The sequence below is a fragment of the Narcine bancroftii genome, chromosome 10 (assembly GCF_036971445.1).
Source record: "Narcine bancroftii isolate sNarBan1 chromosome 10, sNarBan1.hap1, whole genome shotgun sequence".
NCBI lineage: Eukaryota > Metazoa > Chordata > Chondrichthyes > Torpediniformes > Narcinidae > Narcine > Narcine bancroftii.
In genome coordinates, this window is record NC_091478.1 from 26,161,324 (window position 1) to 26,180,785 (window position 19,462).

Sequence of the window (19,462 nt, forward strand, 5' to 3'; positions counted from 1 at the left end):
ATATAAAGGACACTGCTTGACCTGCTGAGTTTCTCCAGCATTGTTTTTGCTTTTAAACTGGACTCAGGTATAAATTTGCCTTGTCTGCTCCTGAGTGCAACAACTCAGTAATGTCCAAATATTTGAGTAGATAACTCTTCCTCACTGCCATCAGATTCCTGAATAATTAATGAACCAAAGACACTACTTATTTTTGTGCCCTATTATTTTTATTTTTTATATTATAATATAAATGTTTGCACTAATCATGGTTCTGCAAAACACCAAATTTTGTGACTTGTTCATGACCATCCTAATTCTGATATAGGAGAATGATAGTGCAACTCTGCAAGATTCTTGAGCACTAGGTGGTAGTAACAGGTGGCTTTGGAGATCAGAATTACATACGTAGTCCTTTCTGCTATAAAGATAGCAAAAGCTTCCATCTATAAAAGACTTTGTTGGCTTTGTCTCTTAAGGACCCGGTCCTGTTCTGTCCAGATATGTTCAATGTTCTGCTCAAGAGTAAGCTATTTGCTCTTGAAAGCAAAATTGTATCAAAGGAGAGATGACTTTTGACTTCATGACTTCTTGGAATATTGAAGAATAGATCAAGATCATAAAGTGCAGTCGAATGTATTTTGCTTTTCAACAATGAACAATTTGGAATTAATTTCCAAGTTCCAAATTACACAGAGTTAAGGTTCAGTCAAATCAAAGGTTCATACTGAAAAAATAGAAAAGTACATGAAACTCGTGAGCAGCACTGTTTTTTGAATATTTTTTAATTTTCATCAACTCGTCAAACAAACATAATCTTTTAACATTCGTGTAACATAGTCTGTATTTATCCCCCATCCTCATACAACTGAAAGTAGTCAATTAAATTGCATTGATAACAAAATTAAAAACACCCCATAAACCTCCCTCCTCTTCCCCTCCCAGTTTCTTTACCCCTCCCCCGCACCAATAACCAAGCTATTGGTGCCTATCCCCCTGCCATTTTGAGACATGCCCAATGCACCCATCTACCACTTGTACCGCCCTCCCTTTCTTTAAACTCCCTGTATTCATTCTTCTAATATGCATTCATCTTTAAATATTAACATTATGTAAAAAAAAATCCCCCTAATATTACTCACAATTAACAATATTTATAGTCCATCTTTCCCCGATTCCCTCTTTCCACTTTATTTACATTTAATCCCGAAGCAGTTGTAGGGTTCTTACAAAGTCTATTGCCTCCCTTGGATCCTTAAAAACATTTTCTTTCCTCTCTGGCCCTACTGTCTTCAGCATTGCTGAGTGAAGGAGAGTAAACTCTTCTTTCTTTAAGGCTCTTTTAACTGGGTCAAATTCCCTCCTGTGTTTCAATTGTGCTAAGTTTATAAGCCTTACTAAGAGAGAGCATGGCTGTTGGTTTGGCCCCGGGTAGGGGGGGAGGGGACGTGCAAGAGACTGCTGGGGCCATTTTATTTCCAGGTTATTTCCAATTTGTTTCCTCCCTAGTATATCTGGGATCCACTTTTTCAGGAACTCCACCATGTCTTTCCCCTCCTTCACCCTCACAATTTTAACCATATCCCTTTTGTTGAGGTAAAGCACAGGATTCTGTTGACACCACGATTAAGTGAAAAATCATAAATGCTGGAGAAACTCAGCAGGTCAAATAGTGCCTTTATGAAGCAAACATCAACATTTTGGGGTTGAGCCCTTCATCAAGGTGGTTTCCTAAGGTATCTATCTTCTCCCATATCCTTACCCTATTCCTTTCCCATGTATCCATTTCATTCTCTTTATCCATTTCATTCTTTCTTCCACTCTCTCAATTCTCTCTTCCATTTCAGATGCCCTTTCTGTTAAGTTACCTGCCTTATCAGGTAAGTCTTTATTTTCTCCCAGTCTGTGGGGTCCTTCTCTCCACTGCTGCCAACGTTGCTCTCTACTCCTCAGCTCCCCCATCCTCAGGCCCCCAAACCGTCCACGCCTGACAGCACTCTCGTCGACTCCCGCATCAACGTCAGCTCCTCCTTGGCTTGAACCTCCACCCCGACCTCAAGTCCCCGATTTTTCCAACAGCAATTTTGTTGCCACCAGCCTCACCGTCAGTTCCTTAGCTCAGGTCCCCAAATTTCCAGTGCTCGACAGGGTCTCCGCCTCTCCTGTGCTCAACAGTGCTTTGGTTGCGTCCTCCCTCCCCCGGCCCCCTCAAGATCCAGCCTTATCGGGGCCACCCTGTTTCTCCTTCCCAGGCGAGTCTTGTTTCCTCTGGAAGTTTCGGGGCTCTGTAGTCACTGCTGCCGACGTTGTTTTATTCTCTGGGTTGGCCTTTCTTCTACCATGTGGTGAGTTTCTTCCTCCATCCTGTCTTTGTTCCTTTTCTCATCTTTTTTCTTCTTCCCACTCTTCTATTTGTATTCTTGGTTGTCTTCCTTTTTGGGTTTTTTTTTATTTTGGGGGATCTTCTTGTATCCTCTTTTCCTTGGGGAGCTCTTGGATCACTCTACAAGCCCCCTGCTGCCATCTTGGATCTTAATGAGCAGTTAGTGTAATGCTGTTGGAGCACCAGCAACTTCAGTTCGAATCTGGCACTGTCTGTAAGGAGTTTGTACGTTCTCTCTGTGTCGGTTTCCTTCAGGTGATCTATTTCCTCCCACCCTTCAGAATCTACACGGGTTGTAGGCTAATTGGAGTATTTGAGTGACGTAGGCCAGAAGGGCCTGTTTGTCTAAATTTTAAAAATAGTAGCTATTTAACTGGGGAATTAATTTCCATGTGGCTGAGTATGTAGTGTTTTTTTTAAAATCTTGATTGAAAGAATGAGATGGCAGATTTGGGTAATAATCTGGACCAGTTACAAAGAGATCTGGCAATGCAAAAATGCATTAAAGCACCCAGACAAGGTCATCTTCAAATAAATAGCCACTGATATAATTTCAAAATGGATTGAGCCAAGTAGTTAAAGTTTTGTAAAATCTTGGTGGCACTGGACAGTTGCTATTGTGGATATCTTTGACAAACATTTAAGAAGAGGTAATGAAGTCAAATCACAATACTGGAGAAACTCAGCAGGTCAAACAGTGTACTTTATATAGTAAAGATAGATACATACCAATGAATTCAGTAACTTGTCTACATTTTTCTCACACCTTGAAGGACTCAAGCCCAAAATGTTGGTTATATATCTTTATAAAATAAAGTAATAATAGTAATAGAGAATTGGAGGCACAAATCTGTTGGGAGATGGCATACCATTGTCAGAAACAAAGTTGTGGTAGTCATAGATTTTAACTTTTTGCATATTGAATGGGACTCTCATACTATAAAAGAACTGGATGGCTTGGAGTTTGTTAAATGTGTACAGGAAAAGTTTTCTAAATTAATATGTAAAGGTGCCAATGAGAGAGGATGCAATATTTGATTTCATATTAGGGAACCAGGTAGGTCAGGTGGCAGAAGTCTGTATAGGTGGGCATTTTGGATCCAATGACCAGAATGTCATTAGGTTCAAGTTACCGACAGCATCGAGTCCACGCTGCTGAAGATCCAGCTGCACTGGGTGGGTCACGTCTCCAGAATGGAGGACCATCGCCTTCCCAAGATCGTGTTATATGGCGAGCTCTCCACTGGCCACCGTGACAGAGGTGCACCAAAGAAAAGGTACAAGGACTGCCTAAAGAAATCTCTTGGTGCCTGCCACATTGACCACCGCCAGTGGGCTGATCTCGCCTCAAACCGTGCATCTTGGCGCCTCACAGTTTGGCGGGCAGCAACCTCCTTTGAAGAAGACCGCAGAGCCCACCTCACTGACAAAAGGCAAAGGAGGAAAAACCCAACACCCAACCCCAACCAATCAATTTTCCCCTGCAGCCGCTGCAACCGTATCTGCCTGTCCCGCAACGGACTTGTCAGCCACAAACGAGCCTGCAGCTGACGTGGACTTTTACCCCCTCCATAAATCTTCGTCCGCGAAGCCAAGCCAAAGAAAGAAGAAGAACATGAATAAGGATATGTCTGGTCTTCAATTGAGGTTCAAAATTGGAAAAAAGCCAATTTTGTGGAAATGAGTAAAGATCTTGGAGGAATCTATTGGAATAAGTTATTTTCTGGCAAGGATTTGTCTCCCAAGTGGAAGCATTCAAGGATGCGATTTTGAGAGTGGAGAGTTTGCATGTTGCAATCAGGATTAAAGGCAAAATTAACAGGCACAGGGAACCTTGGTTTTCAAGGAATACTGTTGATACGATTAAGAGATAGGTGTATAACTGGTATAGGCAACGAGCAGCAAATGAGGTACTTGCAGAGTGTAGAAAATGTCAGAGAATACTAAAGAATGAAATTAGGAAGGCAAAAAAGAAGGCAGGAGGTTGCTTTAGTAGATAATATGAAAGTAAATCTGAAGGATTTATACAAGTATATTAAGATCACAAGGGACAAAATTGGTCCCCTGAAGGATCGGAGTAGTCAACAATGGGTGGAGCCTCACGATATGGGGGAGATTTTTTTTTTATATCAGTATTTATTCAGGAAACTGGCATACGGGCGGAAGGGAAACAAATAGAAGTGTCATGAAACAGATGGAGATTGAGGAGAAGGTGATTGCTGCCTGACAGCAAATAAAGGCAGACAAATCCCCTGGGCCTTGGACCTTGAGGGCGACGAGTGTTGAAATTGCAGAGGCCCTGACAGATCTATTCAAAATGTCCTTAGCCACAGGAGAGGTGCTGGAGGATTGGAGAGTAGCTCCTGCTGTCCCACTGTTTAAGAAAGGCTCCAAGAGTAAACCAGGTGACTCTTGGCCAGTGAGCATGACATCAGTAGCAGGTAGATTATTGGAAGGACTTCTAAAGTTGGGACATATAGGTATTTGGAGAGCCATGGGCTGATGAAGGACAATCAGCGTAGCTTTATGCATGGTAGGTCGTGCTTAACAGGTCTTGTAGAGTTTTTTGAGGAAGTTACCAAGAAAGTAAATGGAGGAAAGACTGTGGATGTTGTCTACATGGATTTTAGCACATGCGAGGTTAGTTCAGAAGGTTAACACACTAGATTTACATAGAGCAGTTGTAAACTGGATTCAAAATTCGCTTTGTGGAGAAAATAGAGTGGTAATAGATGGTTACTTCTCAGACTGGAGGCCTGTGACTAGTGGTGTGCCTCAGGGATCTGTGTTGGGACAAATGTTGTTTGTCTATATCAGTAATCTGGATGATAACATGGTGAATTAGATCAGCAAATTTGCTGATGACACAAAAATGGGAGGCTTAGTGGACAATGAGGAAGATTTTCAAAGCTTGCCAAGGGATCTGATCCAAATGGGAGAATGGGACAGTAAATGGATAATGGAGTTTAATGTCGACAAGTGAGAGATATTGCATTTTGGTAGAGCAAATCAAGGAAGGACGTACACTGTAAATGGTAGGGCACTGAGGAGTGTGGAGGAGCAAAGAGACCTGGGGATACAGGTAGATTGTTCCCTGAAGGTGGCATTGCAGGTGGACAGGATTGTAAAGAAAGCTTTTGGCATCTTAGCCTTTATAAATCGAAGTATTGAATATTGGAGTTATTTTGAAGTTATAGAAGACATTGGTGAGGCCAAATTTGGAATATTGTGTACAGTTCTGGTTGCCTAGCTACAGGAAGAATATCAATAAGATTGAGAGAGTGCAGAGAGATTTACTAGGATGTTGCAGGTTCTTAAGGAGTTGAGTTACAGAGAAAGATTAAACAGGTTAAGACATTATTCCTTGGAACAAAGAAGAATAAGGGGAGATTTGATAGAGGTTTACAAAATTGAAGGATATAGACAGAGTAAATGCGAGTAGGCTCTTTCCACTGAGATTAAGAGAGATAAATATGAGAAGATATGGCTTTAGAATGAAAGGGGAAAGGTTTAGGGGGAACTTCTTCACTCAGTGAGCGGTGGGAGTGTGGGATGAGCTGCCATCTGATGTGAGTGCAGACAACTTTGAGTTTTAAGAATAAATTGGATAGGTACGTGAATGGGAGAGGTCTGGAGGGTTACGGAATGGGAACAGGTTATTGGGACGAGCTGAACAATGGTTGGCACAGACTAGAAGGGCTGAATGGCCTATTTTCTGTGCTATAGCATTCTGTGCTGTGCTGAGTTTCTTCAGCATTGTTTTTTACTTCATCCATGGCGTCTGCAGACTTTTGTGTTTTACTTCCAAAAGATATAATGGTGTGTGAGAAGATGCATTTTAAAATGAAAGTTTATAACCATCAGCATTGACTGAATAGTCTGCAAGTTTTTGTTTATTTGATACAAAATACCTAGGACAGTGAAGTTTTCTCCAGAAAACCAAATACTAAGATTATCAAGATTAGAGGGTTTAATACATTTAAAGATATTTCTATTTGTAGGGCGGTCTTAAGCCAGAGGTCATAAATAATGAGCATTTCTCTTGGAAAATTCATAACATTAATGAAGACGTCCATAAACACAGATCTATTTGCATGTCAGGTTCCAAGGTGCAATTGTCGGAGAGGAAAAGGCTTTGGGAGGGTTGAATTTCATCAATGCTCAAAAGCTGTGAACAAGAGCATTTCGTATCTGTTGTGACAAGGCTATTTTTAAATCTGCTTGATGCTTGCCCTCTAGTTGAATTTCTCAGATTTATACCTTCTCTCCATCAGTTATCAAGGCTACAGATTTTTCTGTTTGTGGAGATGATTTGATTTTGAGCAAGAAAGAAAGCAGGTTAGCTGTATCCCAACTGTTGGGCTGAAGTTCGATGGGCCAGGTAGTGCCAGTCATTTTGCATGGTCAGTCTGTTGTCTTGTCTACTTTCCCATCCCATTTCTCCTGCTCCCTGTCATACCTTTATTTTTCCACCGTGCTCCAGCAGTCTTTAGAAGTGAAACCAAAAGCTCTGCAGGTTAGGCAAAATCTATCTTGAGTATAGTCTCAGCTTTAGCATGGCCTTCAACCAGAAATGGGCACATCTGCTCCACAATAGAAAGGCTGATAATCTGACATTTTTGAACTCTGTTAAATCCTGAACAATGGAATATGCCGTTAATTCAGAGCATAGAACCATACATCATAATGTTGTGCCAACCTATATAAACCTCCTCCATCAATCTAACCCTTCCCAACCATGTAGCACATCTTTTGCATCCATGTGCTTATCCCAGAATTTTTAAAATGTGTTTATTGAACTAGCGTCCACCACCACCCTGGAAATGCATTCCAGACACCTATCACTCTGAGTAAAAAAAAAACCTACCTCTGACGTCTCCCCTAATCTTTCCTCCACTCACCTTAAAAAGATATCCTGTTTATTGGCCATTGCCACCCTGAGGAAAGATGTGTGGGTTGTCCTCTCATAACCTTGTGTACCCTCTAAGTTGCCTCTCATCCTCCATTGTTTGGAAGAGCACAGACCTAGCTTGGAGTCATCCTTTCCCCATTGATATCCCTTCTCAAATCCAGGCAACATCCTTTGCATGCTCTCAAAATTTCCACATCCTTCTGGTATTGAGACGAGCAGAACTGATAACAATATTCTATGTGGGCTAACCAGCGTTTTTATAGATTTCCAATATGACCTCATGACTCTTGAATAATCCCCTGACTAATGAAACCCAGCACACCTTCTTAACCAGCCTTGAGAAATATATGAACTTGGACTCCAAAATCCTTCTGTTCCTCTACACAGCTAAGAATCCTGCTGTTAACCATGTACTCTACCTCCCAGCTGGTTGATGAGAAACAAAAAGGTTATAAATACAAGTCATCTTGTTCCAAACCATGTTTTATCTCACAACCCACTTCTGCAAGATGTTCTCTTCAATTAACAGTCCTTCCTTTTGAACCAGGGAGTTCCCTGGCATGTTTCCCAACATTTCAGAAATACCTGATGGTTATAAAAATAGGCCAGTGGCTTAAAAAAGGAAATCATCTCTGAGCAGTCATGACATTGTAGCTGCTCTTTAGTTGCAAGAATATTGCTCTCAGCTCTGCATCATTTAAGCAGGTGCATTTACAATGTCTAAAAGACATTGAGACAGCTACATCGATAGGAAAACTTTCAAGGGAAGGTTGGCAGGGAAAAGTTACAGATTCGTTCATTGTCATGCACACAGAATAAATGGTTTGTAAAGGCACACAGAGGCACCAATAATCTAATGCCCCATCAAGACGATAAGCAAGAGTCCTCTCTAAGATGTTGAGTGTCCATGGATCCCACCATCAATTTTTATCCTGCTGCCTCCTGCATTCCAGCAGCGAATCAGAAGTCCAGGCATCCAAGTTGCCCTCTTTGGTCTCTGGTTTCAAAAGCCCAATGTGATTAAGATGCTGTCAGTGTTTGAGGTCCTGCGGGAGCACATTACCCTCTTGAATTATGGTTCCCGAAAGTTGGTTGCTGCAGCCTGTTGGGAGCCCTTAGGCCGTGGAGCCCATGTTTCTCTGCTTCCATGGTCACCTACCCTGTGGGTTCCTCTCCCAGCATCTCTTTGGCGAGGTGATATCCGCGTTTTTCTGCTGATATCTGCACCTCGACTGGAGGTGGCAACTTTCAGTTCTGCGCTGCCAAGTGTGTCACTGTCCTCTTGGGCACTGACCTCTGTCTCTATTTTCTGGGGAAAATAATCCCACTGGCTCCGTTTGCAGGGAGTTTCAACCTGCACAAAGCTATCGGGGGTTCTGCCAGGCAATAAAACTCTGTGACGGAGCGGTGAAAATCTCGTTTCCACTCCTGGATCAACACCAGTGTCAGAACTGCTATGGCTGCACCAGTGGCAGCATATCCTGATAAGTTGGGGCCAAAGGACCAGTTCCTGTGCTGTAAAACTGATTTTACAGTTTTTACACATTGCTCTCCAATGAGTGTATCCATGTATGCCTGAGATTGTCTGATCTCAGAAGCAAAGCAGTCTCAAGCCTTAGTTAATGGTTGACTAAAGTTAAAGAATTTCATATTTGTTACATTCTAAATGTAACATGACAATAATGGAACCTTTATCTTTCAATGATCAGAAATTTTTGCAAAGTTCCTGACCTCAATGTGTACCAGCTCGTACTGAATCCGAACTGGACACTTTGCCAAATCCTCCTCCCTACTTGAATTTTTTTTTCAGTATTTTATTCCATGTTTGGATTTTCTAATGGAATTTGCTAAAATCGTTGCAGAAGATAAAAACCATGTTAGAAGTTGATGATGGCAGGAAAACAAGTTTGGCTGGCTCGCAGAAAACTGGTATCTGGTAGCAAGCAGCAGGCCATTGGTTCAGGTGCTAGATCCTCCAATTGTCATGTCCATAAACAAAAAGCCTATAGTAAAGCCTGTAGTAAAGGTTCAACAAGAGGACGAAGATCTGTCAAAAGTATAATGATGTAAAATAAACTGTTCAGTTGGAAGGTAAAATAAAAAGCTGCATCTAAATGATAAGAGATTGCAGAACTCTGAAATGTGGGGATCTGAGGGTCCTTGAGCGTGATTTCATAAGCTCATGTGTCGGTAAAGCAAGTAATTGGGAAATGTTCCATTTATTGCAAAGGGAGTTAACCCAAAAATAGAGATTGTGCTTCAGTTACATAGAGCCTTTGCATCTGGAGTTTGGAGTACAATATTGGTTTCCTTATTAAGGAAGGATATTAATCCGGGGGATTAAGTTCAGGCAAGGTTCGCTTGACTAATGAGTGGATTTTCTTTTGAAGAAATTTTTAAATTGATAGACTAGGTTTTTTCATTTTGGAGTGTGGAAAAGTTGAGGGGATGGTTGAAATGCAAATCATTCTGAAGGTTCTTGACAGGGTGGATATGGAGAGCAGATGCAAATAGGTGTTGCTTTTTTTAAAAAAAAATACATTGCTCATTTAAGACTGCTTTTAGAACTCTGCTTTCATACTTTTTGAAGAGGAGACGCTGAATATTTTAAAGGCAGAGAGGATTCTTATGGGCAAAGGAGTGAAAATGTGTAGAAGCTGGATGAAAATGCAGAGTTGAAGTTGCAATTGAATTGACCATGATTATTATTGAATGGCAGAGTTGACAAGTGACTTGCTCATGTAGTTTGCTTTCTGCCCAATGCTCTGGAGGCTAATTCACCCAACGGATAAACAATGCTACACATACAAGTCTCTCCTGGTTAGTAGTCTGGTTAGTAGTCATATTGAATACACACATTGTTCCCAGATGGAAGACTAGTTTTATTTGGTTGCCAAGATACAATAATGAGAGTGACCTGATTCAAGTCTTTCATGACAGATTCTGTTTTATTACTGGTTTAAAATTTTTCTTCTTTTCCAGGTCGTAATGAACCTCTGAAAAAGGAAAGGCCAAAGTGGAAGAGTGATTATCCTATGACCGATGGGCAGCTCAGGAGTAAAAGGGACGAATTCTGGGATACAGCACCTGCTTTTGAGGGTCGCAAAGAAATATGGGATGCCCTTAAGGCAGCTGCCTATGCAATTGAATGCAATGATCTTGAACTGGCCCAGGCTATTGTGGACGGTGCCAGCATCATCTTGCCACATGGTAAGTGGATTGGGTGGTATGATTTCTGATCCATTCACTGCATCACATCCAGTGAAACCCCCAGAATTGTGGAGAAACTTCTCAAGTCCTTGCCAGCACTGAATTATTTTTGTCTGCTATTTTAACTGCTTCCTCAGTCTAAATTCTAATGTGCAAACCATCTGAGTAGAATTTTTTAATCGAAGTAGTTCCCAATTTTAGTCATATGTCTCCATTCATTGAAGACTTACCTTGAAAAATGTTGAGGTGATATGGTATTGGAAGGCTGTGTTAAAAATGTCGGTGCAATAGCAGGTGACTTGCATGGACCATAAACACAGTATGAAGTTGCATGAGAATTAGGACTCTTTCTTTCCCCTTAATCCTGCATTTAAGAAAATCACAACTCATCAGTATGTAATCTCAACTCTGCATTCCTGTTACATGCAGCAACCTTTCATTTTACTTATGAAATATTTAGCTCCTCAGTCTTAAAAAAAAATTCAAAGACTCTTTCCACCTTCTTCTGAGGAGATGCAGAGACGTGACCCTTCGGGGTGGGGGGGGTGTGTAGAGAGAGAGAGAGAGAGAGAGACTGCATATCAACTCTTGGATGGAGAGAGAGAGAGACTAAATATCAACTCTTAGATGGAGAGAGAGAGAGACTGCATATCAACTCTTGGATGGAGAGAGAGAGACTAAATATCAACTCTTAGGTGGAGAGAGAGAGAGAGAGACTGCATATCAACTCTTAGATGGAGAGAGAGAGAGAGACTAAATATCAACTCTTGGAGAGAGAGAGAGACTGCATATCAACTCTTAGATGGAGAGAGAGAGAGAGACTGCATATCAACTCTTAGACTAAATATCAACTCTTAGGTGGAGAGAGAGAGAGACTGCACATCAACTCTTAGATGGAGAGAGAGAGAGACTAAATATCAACTCTTGGAGAGAGAGAGAGAGACTGTATATCAACTCTTGGATGGAGAGAGAGAGACTAAATATCAACTCTTAGGTGGAGAGAGAGAGACTAAATATCAACTCTTAGATGGAGAGAGAGAGAGACTGCATATCAACTCTTAGATGGAGAGAGAGAGAGAGACTAAATATCAACTCTTGGAGAGAGAGAGAGAGAGACTGCATATCAACTCTTGGATGGAGAGAGAGAGACTAAATATCAACTCTTAGGTGGAGAGAGAGAGACTAAATATCAACTCTTGGAGAGAGAGAGAGAGAGAGAGACTGCATATCAACTCTTAGATGGAGAGAGAGACTGCATATCAACTCTTAGATGGAGAGAGAGAGAGAGACTGCATATCAACTCTTAGATGGAGAGAGAGAGAGAGACTAAATATCAACTCTTGGAGAGAGAGAGAGAGACTAAATATCAACTCTTGGATGGAGAGAGAGAGACTAAATATCAACTCTTGGAGAGAGAGAGAGAGAGAGACTGCATATCAACTCTTAGATGGAGAGAGAGACTGCATATCAACTCTTAGATGGAGAGAGAGACTGCATATCAACTCTTAGATGGAGAGAGAGACTGCATATCAACTCTTAGATGGAGAGAGAGACTGCATATCAACTCTTAGATGGAGAGAGAGACTGCATATCAACTCTTAGATGGAGAGAGAGACTGCATATCAACTCTTAGATGGAGAGAGAGACTGCATATCAACTCTTAGATGGAGAGAGAGAGAGACTGCATATCAACTCTTAGATGGAGAGAGAGAGACTGCATATCAACTCTTAGATGGAGAGAGAGACTGCATATCAACTCTTAGATGGAGAGAGAGAGACTAAATATCAACTCTTAGATGGAGAGAGAGAGACTGGATATCAACTCTTAGATGGAGAGAGAGACTGCATATCAACTCTTAGATGGAGAGTCATTGTTTAATCAGTGATTATTTTTTTCCTCTCTGCACCCACCCCCTGCCAACTGATTCTAGAAATCTTCTCTCCACATTCACTTACCAAGATCTCTCAGAAATTTCCTTTTCAATCAAGACCCTTTTCTTGTGAACACCAAATAGAAGCTTTCCATTTCAACTGCTAAGATAATGTAGGTTTTTGATGTCTTGGGCCTTGGAGTTATTTCCAGAGCTTTGGATTTGACAACGTGTACATCTCCGCTGTGCTATGTATCATGCCCATTCCAAATTCCATGACGTAGATCTAGTCCCACCTGGCTATCAAATTCATACTTACCAGGCTACACTTCATGTGTCTCAGGGAATGAATTTCTAACTTTGGTGTCTATCGATGGCAGGTGTGCCATAGTTGTGATAATCGACAGGTCTTTCCCATTGATCTCAAGGGCTAACCTTTTGACTCTCGTTGGGAGACGTGCACTTTCTTGCTGTTTACCACCTTGTACTTTTGTACTTTCTCCAAATCAGTACACTCCCAAATATTGATTTTTTTTAAAAAAGAGTACTTTAAGTTTCAACATTGTCAGTGCCAAACCAGAACTTTACAGCAATCTAAAAGTACTGCTTTGCACACTCTGTGGAATGTGAAAACAGCTAAGTTTCTGGATTGGCAGAGCGGTAAAGGTGATGATAAACAGATGCTGCAAGAACTTAATGTTTCATGAGAAGCTCATCCAGTTGTTTTGTATGACATCTGCTTCTGAAAATTTGAGTCTCCTGAAAAACAGGTGATTTCTGGTGGCTGCTTTTTGTTGCCATTGTTTATACAAGTTATTGTGGAACATGTGCTTTAACCTAAAGCTGGTTGTTATCAATCCCTGGTGTAATGTTCTCCTCAGGTGAGGCATTTCTCAGTCAAATGTGCATTCCTGCTGTGGTAGTACAGATCGAGCCACAAGTAAAATCGCATTGAAATCAGTAAAAGCACAAAATGCTGGAGGAAATCAGCAGGCCTTGCAGCGTCCATTGAAGGCAAAGATATATCGGCCTTCAGATACTTCAGATCCCTGTAGAGGCCAAACAGGGAGGGCTGGAAACTGTGCTGGAAGCCATGTGGCTTGAGGTGCAGCATCTGCAGACTTTTGTTATTCATTCCTTGCAGTGAAATCACCTTTTTTTTTCTAACTTGCAAGCTTTATCAAGCCAGGTGAAATTCTTAGCAGATGCTTTGCACATACTTCTACCAAAGTGACTGAAGAATTCAAAGTTTAGTTATTTTGGCATTTTAATTTACAGCACTGAATAGCCTGAATATGCCTGTAATTGTCTGATCTCGGAAGCTTAGCCGGCACAGGACTGGTCAGTACTTGGAGGGGAGTCCACCGAGGAACACCAGGAGCTGTAGGTGTCTGCGAGGGGCGCTGCACCAAGTCTGCCTTACAGTAGACAAAAGTTAAAGAATTTCATGTATGTTGCATTCTAAATGACAATAATGGAATTGTTACCTTTAATTTCTGTTTTACCTGCTTTCTTTGTTCTCGGCTCAAGCTTATCAGTTGAGACTAAGAATGTTCTCCCTTCAGGACTTCCTTTGAGTTTTCAGGCCAGGAGACAAAAATAATAGGATCACTGAATAACAAATGCTGCTTTTTCTATTTTTTATTAGTATATTTAGTTGAAAGATATTATACAAAAATGTTACTGTGTAGGAGCTGAGCAATAGTAACATTAAGGAGTAAGAGTCTCAATTCTACACAATTAATTCTGAGGTCATTAATCAAAAAAAAAGGCTCTGTCTCTGCTTCACATCAATGAATGAGATTGGCTTCCAGTGTAACACTTTCAAACTACGATTGCTTGATGACATCAAGAAAAAAACTATTTGTTAATAACTTCTGTCAGTCAACAAGACCTAGCATCACTTGGAGAGAGAGGAATTGAGGTCAGTGTGATCATTATTGAATAGTGGAGCAGTCTTGTGGGACCCTTTGTCCTTGGTTTTTTTTTTCCTGTACAACTGATTCTGCAGGGAGACTATATGCTCTGAAGCAGAGAAGGTTGAAAAGATTCACTGACTCATGCAGTATTGACGTTGAATGCCTAAGATGGACCTTACTTCCCAAGCAAACGTCAAATGTTTTCAAGCACTCTGAATGGAAATGCCTTGCATTTTATTTTTAGCACCAGTCTTCTACTTGATGAGCCACAGTTGCACAGCCATGTTTGCATATTGGGCTTAATGGTAAGAGATTTGACAGTGGATAGAGGAAGAGGTTCAGGAATATTTGCAAAGCCTCTTCAGGGTGGGGAGGGGTGGGAGAACATGGTGATGTTCCTACTGAGTTGTGTGAATGCTTTGTTTATGGCTACTCAAAAAATGGAGAAGCACTTAGCATGACATCAATATCCTTGTCCATTTGTCAAGAGGGTGAAACGTGAAGACCCAACTGCGCTGGGTGGGTCACGTCTCCAGAATGGAGGACCGTCGCCTTCCCAAGATCGTGTTATATGGCGAGCTCTCCACTGGCCACCGAGACAGAGGTGCACCAAAGAAGAGATACAAGGACTGCTTAAAGAAATCTCTTGGTGCCTGCCACATTGACCACCGCCAGTGGGCTGATATCGCCTCCAACTGTGCATCTTGGCGCCTCACAGTTCGGCGGGCAGCAACCTCCTTTGAAGAAGACCGCAGAGCCCACCTCACTGACAAAAGACAAAGGAGGAAAAACCCAACACCCAACCCCAACCAACCAATTTTCCCTTGCAACCGTTGCAACCGTCCCTGCCTGTCCTGCATCGGACTTGTCAGTCACCAACGAGCCTGCAGCAGACGTGGACATACCCCTCCGTAAATCTTCGTCCGCGTAGCCAAGCCAAAGAAGAGAAAGAAACGTGAAAGGCTGCAGACGCAATGATTGAATTAAAAACACAATGCAGGAGAAACTCACCAGGTCAAAAAGCGTACTTTATATAGCAAAGATAAAAATGCATAACCAATGTTTCGAGCTTGAGACCATCAAGGTATGAACAAAATGTGGCAGGTGCCTGAATAAAATGATGGGGGGGGGCAGGGGGAGGAGCAGAGGACCACAGGAAATAAATAGGTGGATATGGGAGGGAGGACACGAGAAAATGGGGTGGAGGGAGATCTGTGAATGGAGAGGGAAGGTGGTGGAGAGCTAGAGGAAAGACCAGGATAGGGAAGAGAGGGAGAATGGGGAGTGTTTCAGCAGAAACTGGAAAAGTTTATGTTAATGCCATCTGGTTGGAGAGTGCCCACGTGGAATATTAGGAACTGCTTCAATTTACGGATGGCCCTGGTTTGGCAGTGCATGAGGCCATGGAGAGACATGTTGGCATGGGAGTGTGACGCAGAATTAAAATGGTTGGCCACTGGGAGATACCTGTCATTGATGCGAACAGAGCATAGGTGCTCAGTGAAGTCATCTCCCAGTCTGTGTCCAGTTTCTCCATGTTGAGAAGGCCACAATGGGATCACTGGATGGCTCCTGCAGATTCACAAATGAAGTGTTGCTTCACTTGAAAGAATTGTGTGGCTACAAATGGAGAGGAGTTTTGTCAAGAGTGAAGCTCACTGTGGGAAAAGTTTAACATTTTTTTTTAAAATAGACCAGATCCCAAGCTGCCTATCACTTCATCCCATCAAGCGTGACCCGTGGCGGACCTGTAGTGGGCTCAACAGCCATCTCCAAACCCAAGAACTGGTGTGAAAACAAGGCACCTGACTTTGAGGAACTGTCAAAGTGAAAATATAATTGGGTTCACTTCTTTCATGCTATTTCAGTTTTGTTTCTTGTGTTCTAGCCATCAAATTCCTATCAAAAAGTCCAGCTGTGACTTTAAGACGCTGCACTGGCACTTTCTCACTTCTATTTGGGGCCACAAACTGTCCTTACAAGTTGAGCGAAACTTCACCTGTGAATCTACAGAGTATCTGGCAGTCCGGACGTGGCCACCTCTACTTTGAGGAGACTGGACTTCAACTGGGAGATTGCTTGGACTCTCTGCTAAAACACCAAAGACTTCCTAGTGGCCAACCATTTTAATTCTACTGATAGAATTGACATGATAGACATGACAGTCATGGCCTTGTATGGCAAAGTTGAGACAACAAATAAATTGGAGGAACGACACCTTGTCTTCTGTCTTGGCACTCTCCAACCAGATGGCATCAATGTCAACTCCATTTTCTATTAACCCCCTTCTCCTAGTCTCTCTCTACCTCATCCCCCTGTCTCCATTCCTCCATCCCTTTCCCTTTCTATTAGAGAGCTATTTTTCTCTCTGCCCTCTTCCTCTCTCCCCTCCCATCTGTATCCACCTGTTAACCTGCCCTTGCATCTTATTTGGATATCTGTCTGCCCATTCCTGAAGAATTGCCTCGAATTGGCTATTCCAATTTCGCACATCACCTGTACATTTCAATTTCCACTGGAGCATAACTCTTTAGAAACGCTTGCCGGATGACTATACTATAAGATTGCATCCCAGAATATCTCTGTTCTCCAACTTTCCCAAACGTCATTTATCGTCCTGGTTTAACTTCCCAAAACTTATCATTTCATGCTTGGAGTCTAATATGTCTACACCAAACTAAATGTTCCACTCATGTCCCATCTGCCAGCATTTGACTCTATCCCTCTAAACCCATTCTATCTCTGTATCTGTCCAATATTTTCTCAAACACTACAATAGTTCCTACCTCAACAACCTCCTCTGGCAGCCCATTCCATATACTCACCACCTTCTATACTGTCGGAGCAGACCATGATCAGTGTACAATGTTGAGTCATGTTTTGAACTGGAGTAATTGGATGAATTAACGGGATGGAGTAGGAATTTACTTCCAGCTGAGTCATTGTTGGATCCGGGACTGTTGTTTATCAAATCTAGGTGGTGTAAGAGCAAACCTAGATGTACATTGGGATTCGGGCAGCAGAGTTTTTGATGAATAGATAGCTGGCAAGGGAGTAATAAAATAATCGAGCCTGGAGATAACCGACACAGGTGACAGCTCATGCATAATACAGATGTGAAAGAGAATGAATTCATCTCAGTTAAAAGAACCAACTAAGTGCTTCTCATAGATCTATTTCATTACTTAATGTAGATATGAAGATTTTATCTAAAGTTCTTGCTCATAGATTGGAGAATATCTTGCCATTAGTTTGGAACCTTTAGCAGTTGCTCTGTGTGATGGTAGTGGTATATTTAAAAAAGGAATTGAAGATAAAGTTTCCCTATAGCTGATGTTTTGCTTTTTATTTCCAATCCTGAGATTTCCTTACCAAGTATGCTAACTTTGTTTGCCCAATTGAGTTTGTTTTCAGGGTATAAAATGAATCTTCATAAGAGTGACTGATTACCTATAAAGGGATCTTTAGCAATCTATGCTAATTTCCCCTTTAAAATGGTTAAAGACCAATTCAAATATCTGGGAATTACAATGACTAAAAGTTGTAATAACAATGAAAGGTAATTTTTCAGTTTTGCCTAACTAGACTAAAGAGTTGTTATTGGGGTGGTCACCCTCATGCATGACAAAGATTGGTCATATTCTTTCTTTGGCTTGGCTTCGCAGACGAAGATTTGAACATTTTACCTAAATTGTTGCATATGCTACAATCTTTACCAATTTTCATTCCTAAAACTTATTTCAATTCATTGGATTTGATTATTTCTTTGTATATATGGCAAGATAAACCACCTCGTACAAACAAGCCTTATCTTCAAAAGACCAAAAGGAATGGGGGGAGACGGAGGGCTTATCTCTCCCAAACTTTAGATTTTATTACAAAATTATTATTGCTATTTCATATGATCAGCCTCTTTGGGTGAAAATGGAACTGAATTTTTCAAAACATTTAGCAATGTTGGCAGTTTTAGACTCTTCCTTTACCCTTTTCCTTTTTGAAATGTGCAGACAATTCAATAATGAGACATAGGCTGAGAATATGGGCACAATTTAGGAAATTTTTTGGCTTCCTTAATGATTCTCTTGCTTGTCTTATTATAAATAATCATCTTTTTTGACCTTCTATCGGCTGTAGGTTTTGGGGAATGGGTTGGATTGGGAATAAAGTTTGAAGGATCTATATATTTGAAGTAATTTTGCTTCATTTGAACAATTAACAGTTAAATTCAACATTCCTATTAGGCATTTTTTTAAAGATAGCTACAACTTAGGCTTTTTGTTCAGTCTAAATTCTCTTAATTTTCCTTGAATTCCCAATACCAATGATCTTCATTTAAAGTTTTCCCATGATGGATCGTTAGCAATTATTTATAGCAATTTGATGGACCTAAGAATATGTTCAGGGAAGGGAATCAAGAGTGAATGGGAATGAGATTTGAATACATCAAATTCAGATGAAAATTTGGATAACACACTTGATCTGATTAATAGTACTTTATTCCGTGCACAACATTGTTCAATACAATTTAAAGTTGTACATAGAATACATATGTCCAAAGTTAGATTATCTCATTTTTATCCTAATGTTGATCCACTATGTGACAAATGTAAAAATATTTGAAGCCTCTCTGATTCATATGTTTTGGAAATGTCAAGAACTACAAGAATATTGGGAACAATTCTTAAAAGCTCTATCACAGATTCTTAGGATTAAATTAGAACTGTATCCTTTTATTGCTTTTTTTGGTTCTTCTCTAGAAAAGAGAATTTCCTTGAATTCAACTAAAAAAAAATAGTAGCTTTTACTTCATTAATGGCCAGACGAGCAATTATGATTAGATGGAAAGACCACATAGAACTAACTCGTATGCAATGGTTACAGGATGTTATGTCCTGCTTGAGTTTGGAGAAAATTAGATATAAACTTAAAGAAATTGAGGTTGAATTTGACAAGATATTTATGGATATTCAGTCCATTCATGGACTGGTCATAATTTGATTTCTTAGGCAGGGGTGCTCTGGGGGCTTTCTATCCAATGTCCGAAAGCTGATACTCAAATCTTTACAGGAACCATTGCCATTTTAAAAGATATCTCATTACCTATTTTTCTCATTCAGAACTTGGGTTTCTGATCCCTGATGAGTAGTACTACTAATAATGCATCAGTGTGGTGAGAGGTATTCAGGAT

General features: G+C 40.9%; 2 protein-coding genes across 11 annotated transcripts in view; one reads left to right on the forward strand and one right to left on the reverse strand.

Annotated features, from left to right (window-relative positions):
• The window catches only part of ubtd1b (ubiquitin domain containing 1b), a 124,964-nt gene that overhangs the window by 42,413 nt on the left and 63,089 nt on the right, over positions 1-19,462 (forward strand). For all 10 annotated transcript variants that reach the window (XM_069900300.1, XM_069900303.1, XM_069900301.1 and 7 more), the window contains exon 2: positions 10,257-10,484. In XM_069900300.1, coding sequence (XP_069756401.1) covers positions 10,257-10,484 — 228 coding nt within the window. The remainder of the gene's footprint in view (positions 1-10,256; positions 10,485-19,462) is intronic.
• LOC138744336 (uncharacterized) overlaps positions 13,591-19,462 on the reverse strand; it is a 37,550-nt gene continuing 31,678 nt past the window's right edge. The window contains exons 10-11 of the mRNA XM_069900312.1: positions 13,861-13,926; positions 13,591-13,769 (exon numbers count right to left, since the gene is read on the reverse strand). Coding sequence (XP_069756413.1) covers positions 13,606-13,769; positions 13,861-13,926 — 230 coding nt within the window. The 3' untranslated portion in view covers positions 13,591-13,605. The remainder of the gene's footprint in view (positions 13,770-13,860; positions 13,927-19,462) is intronic.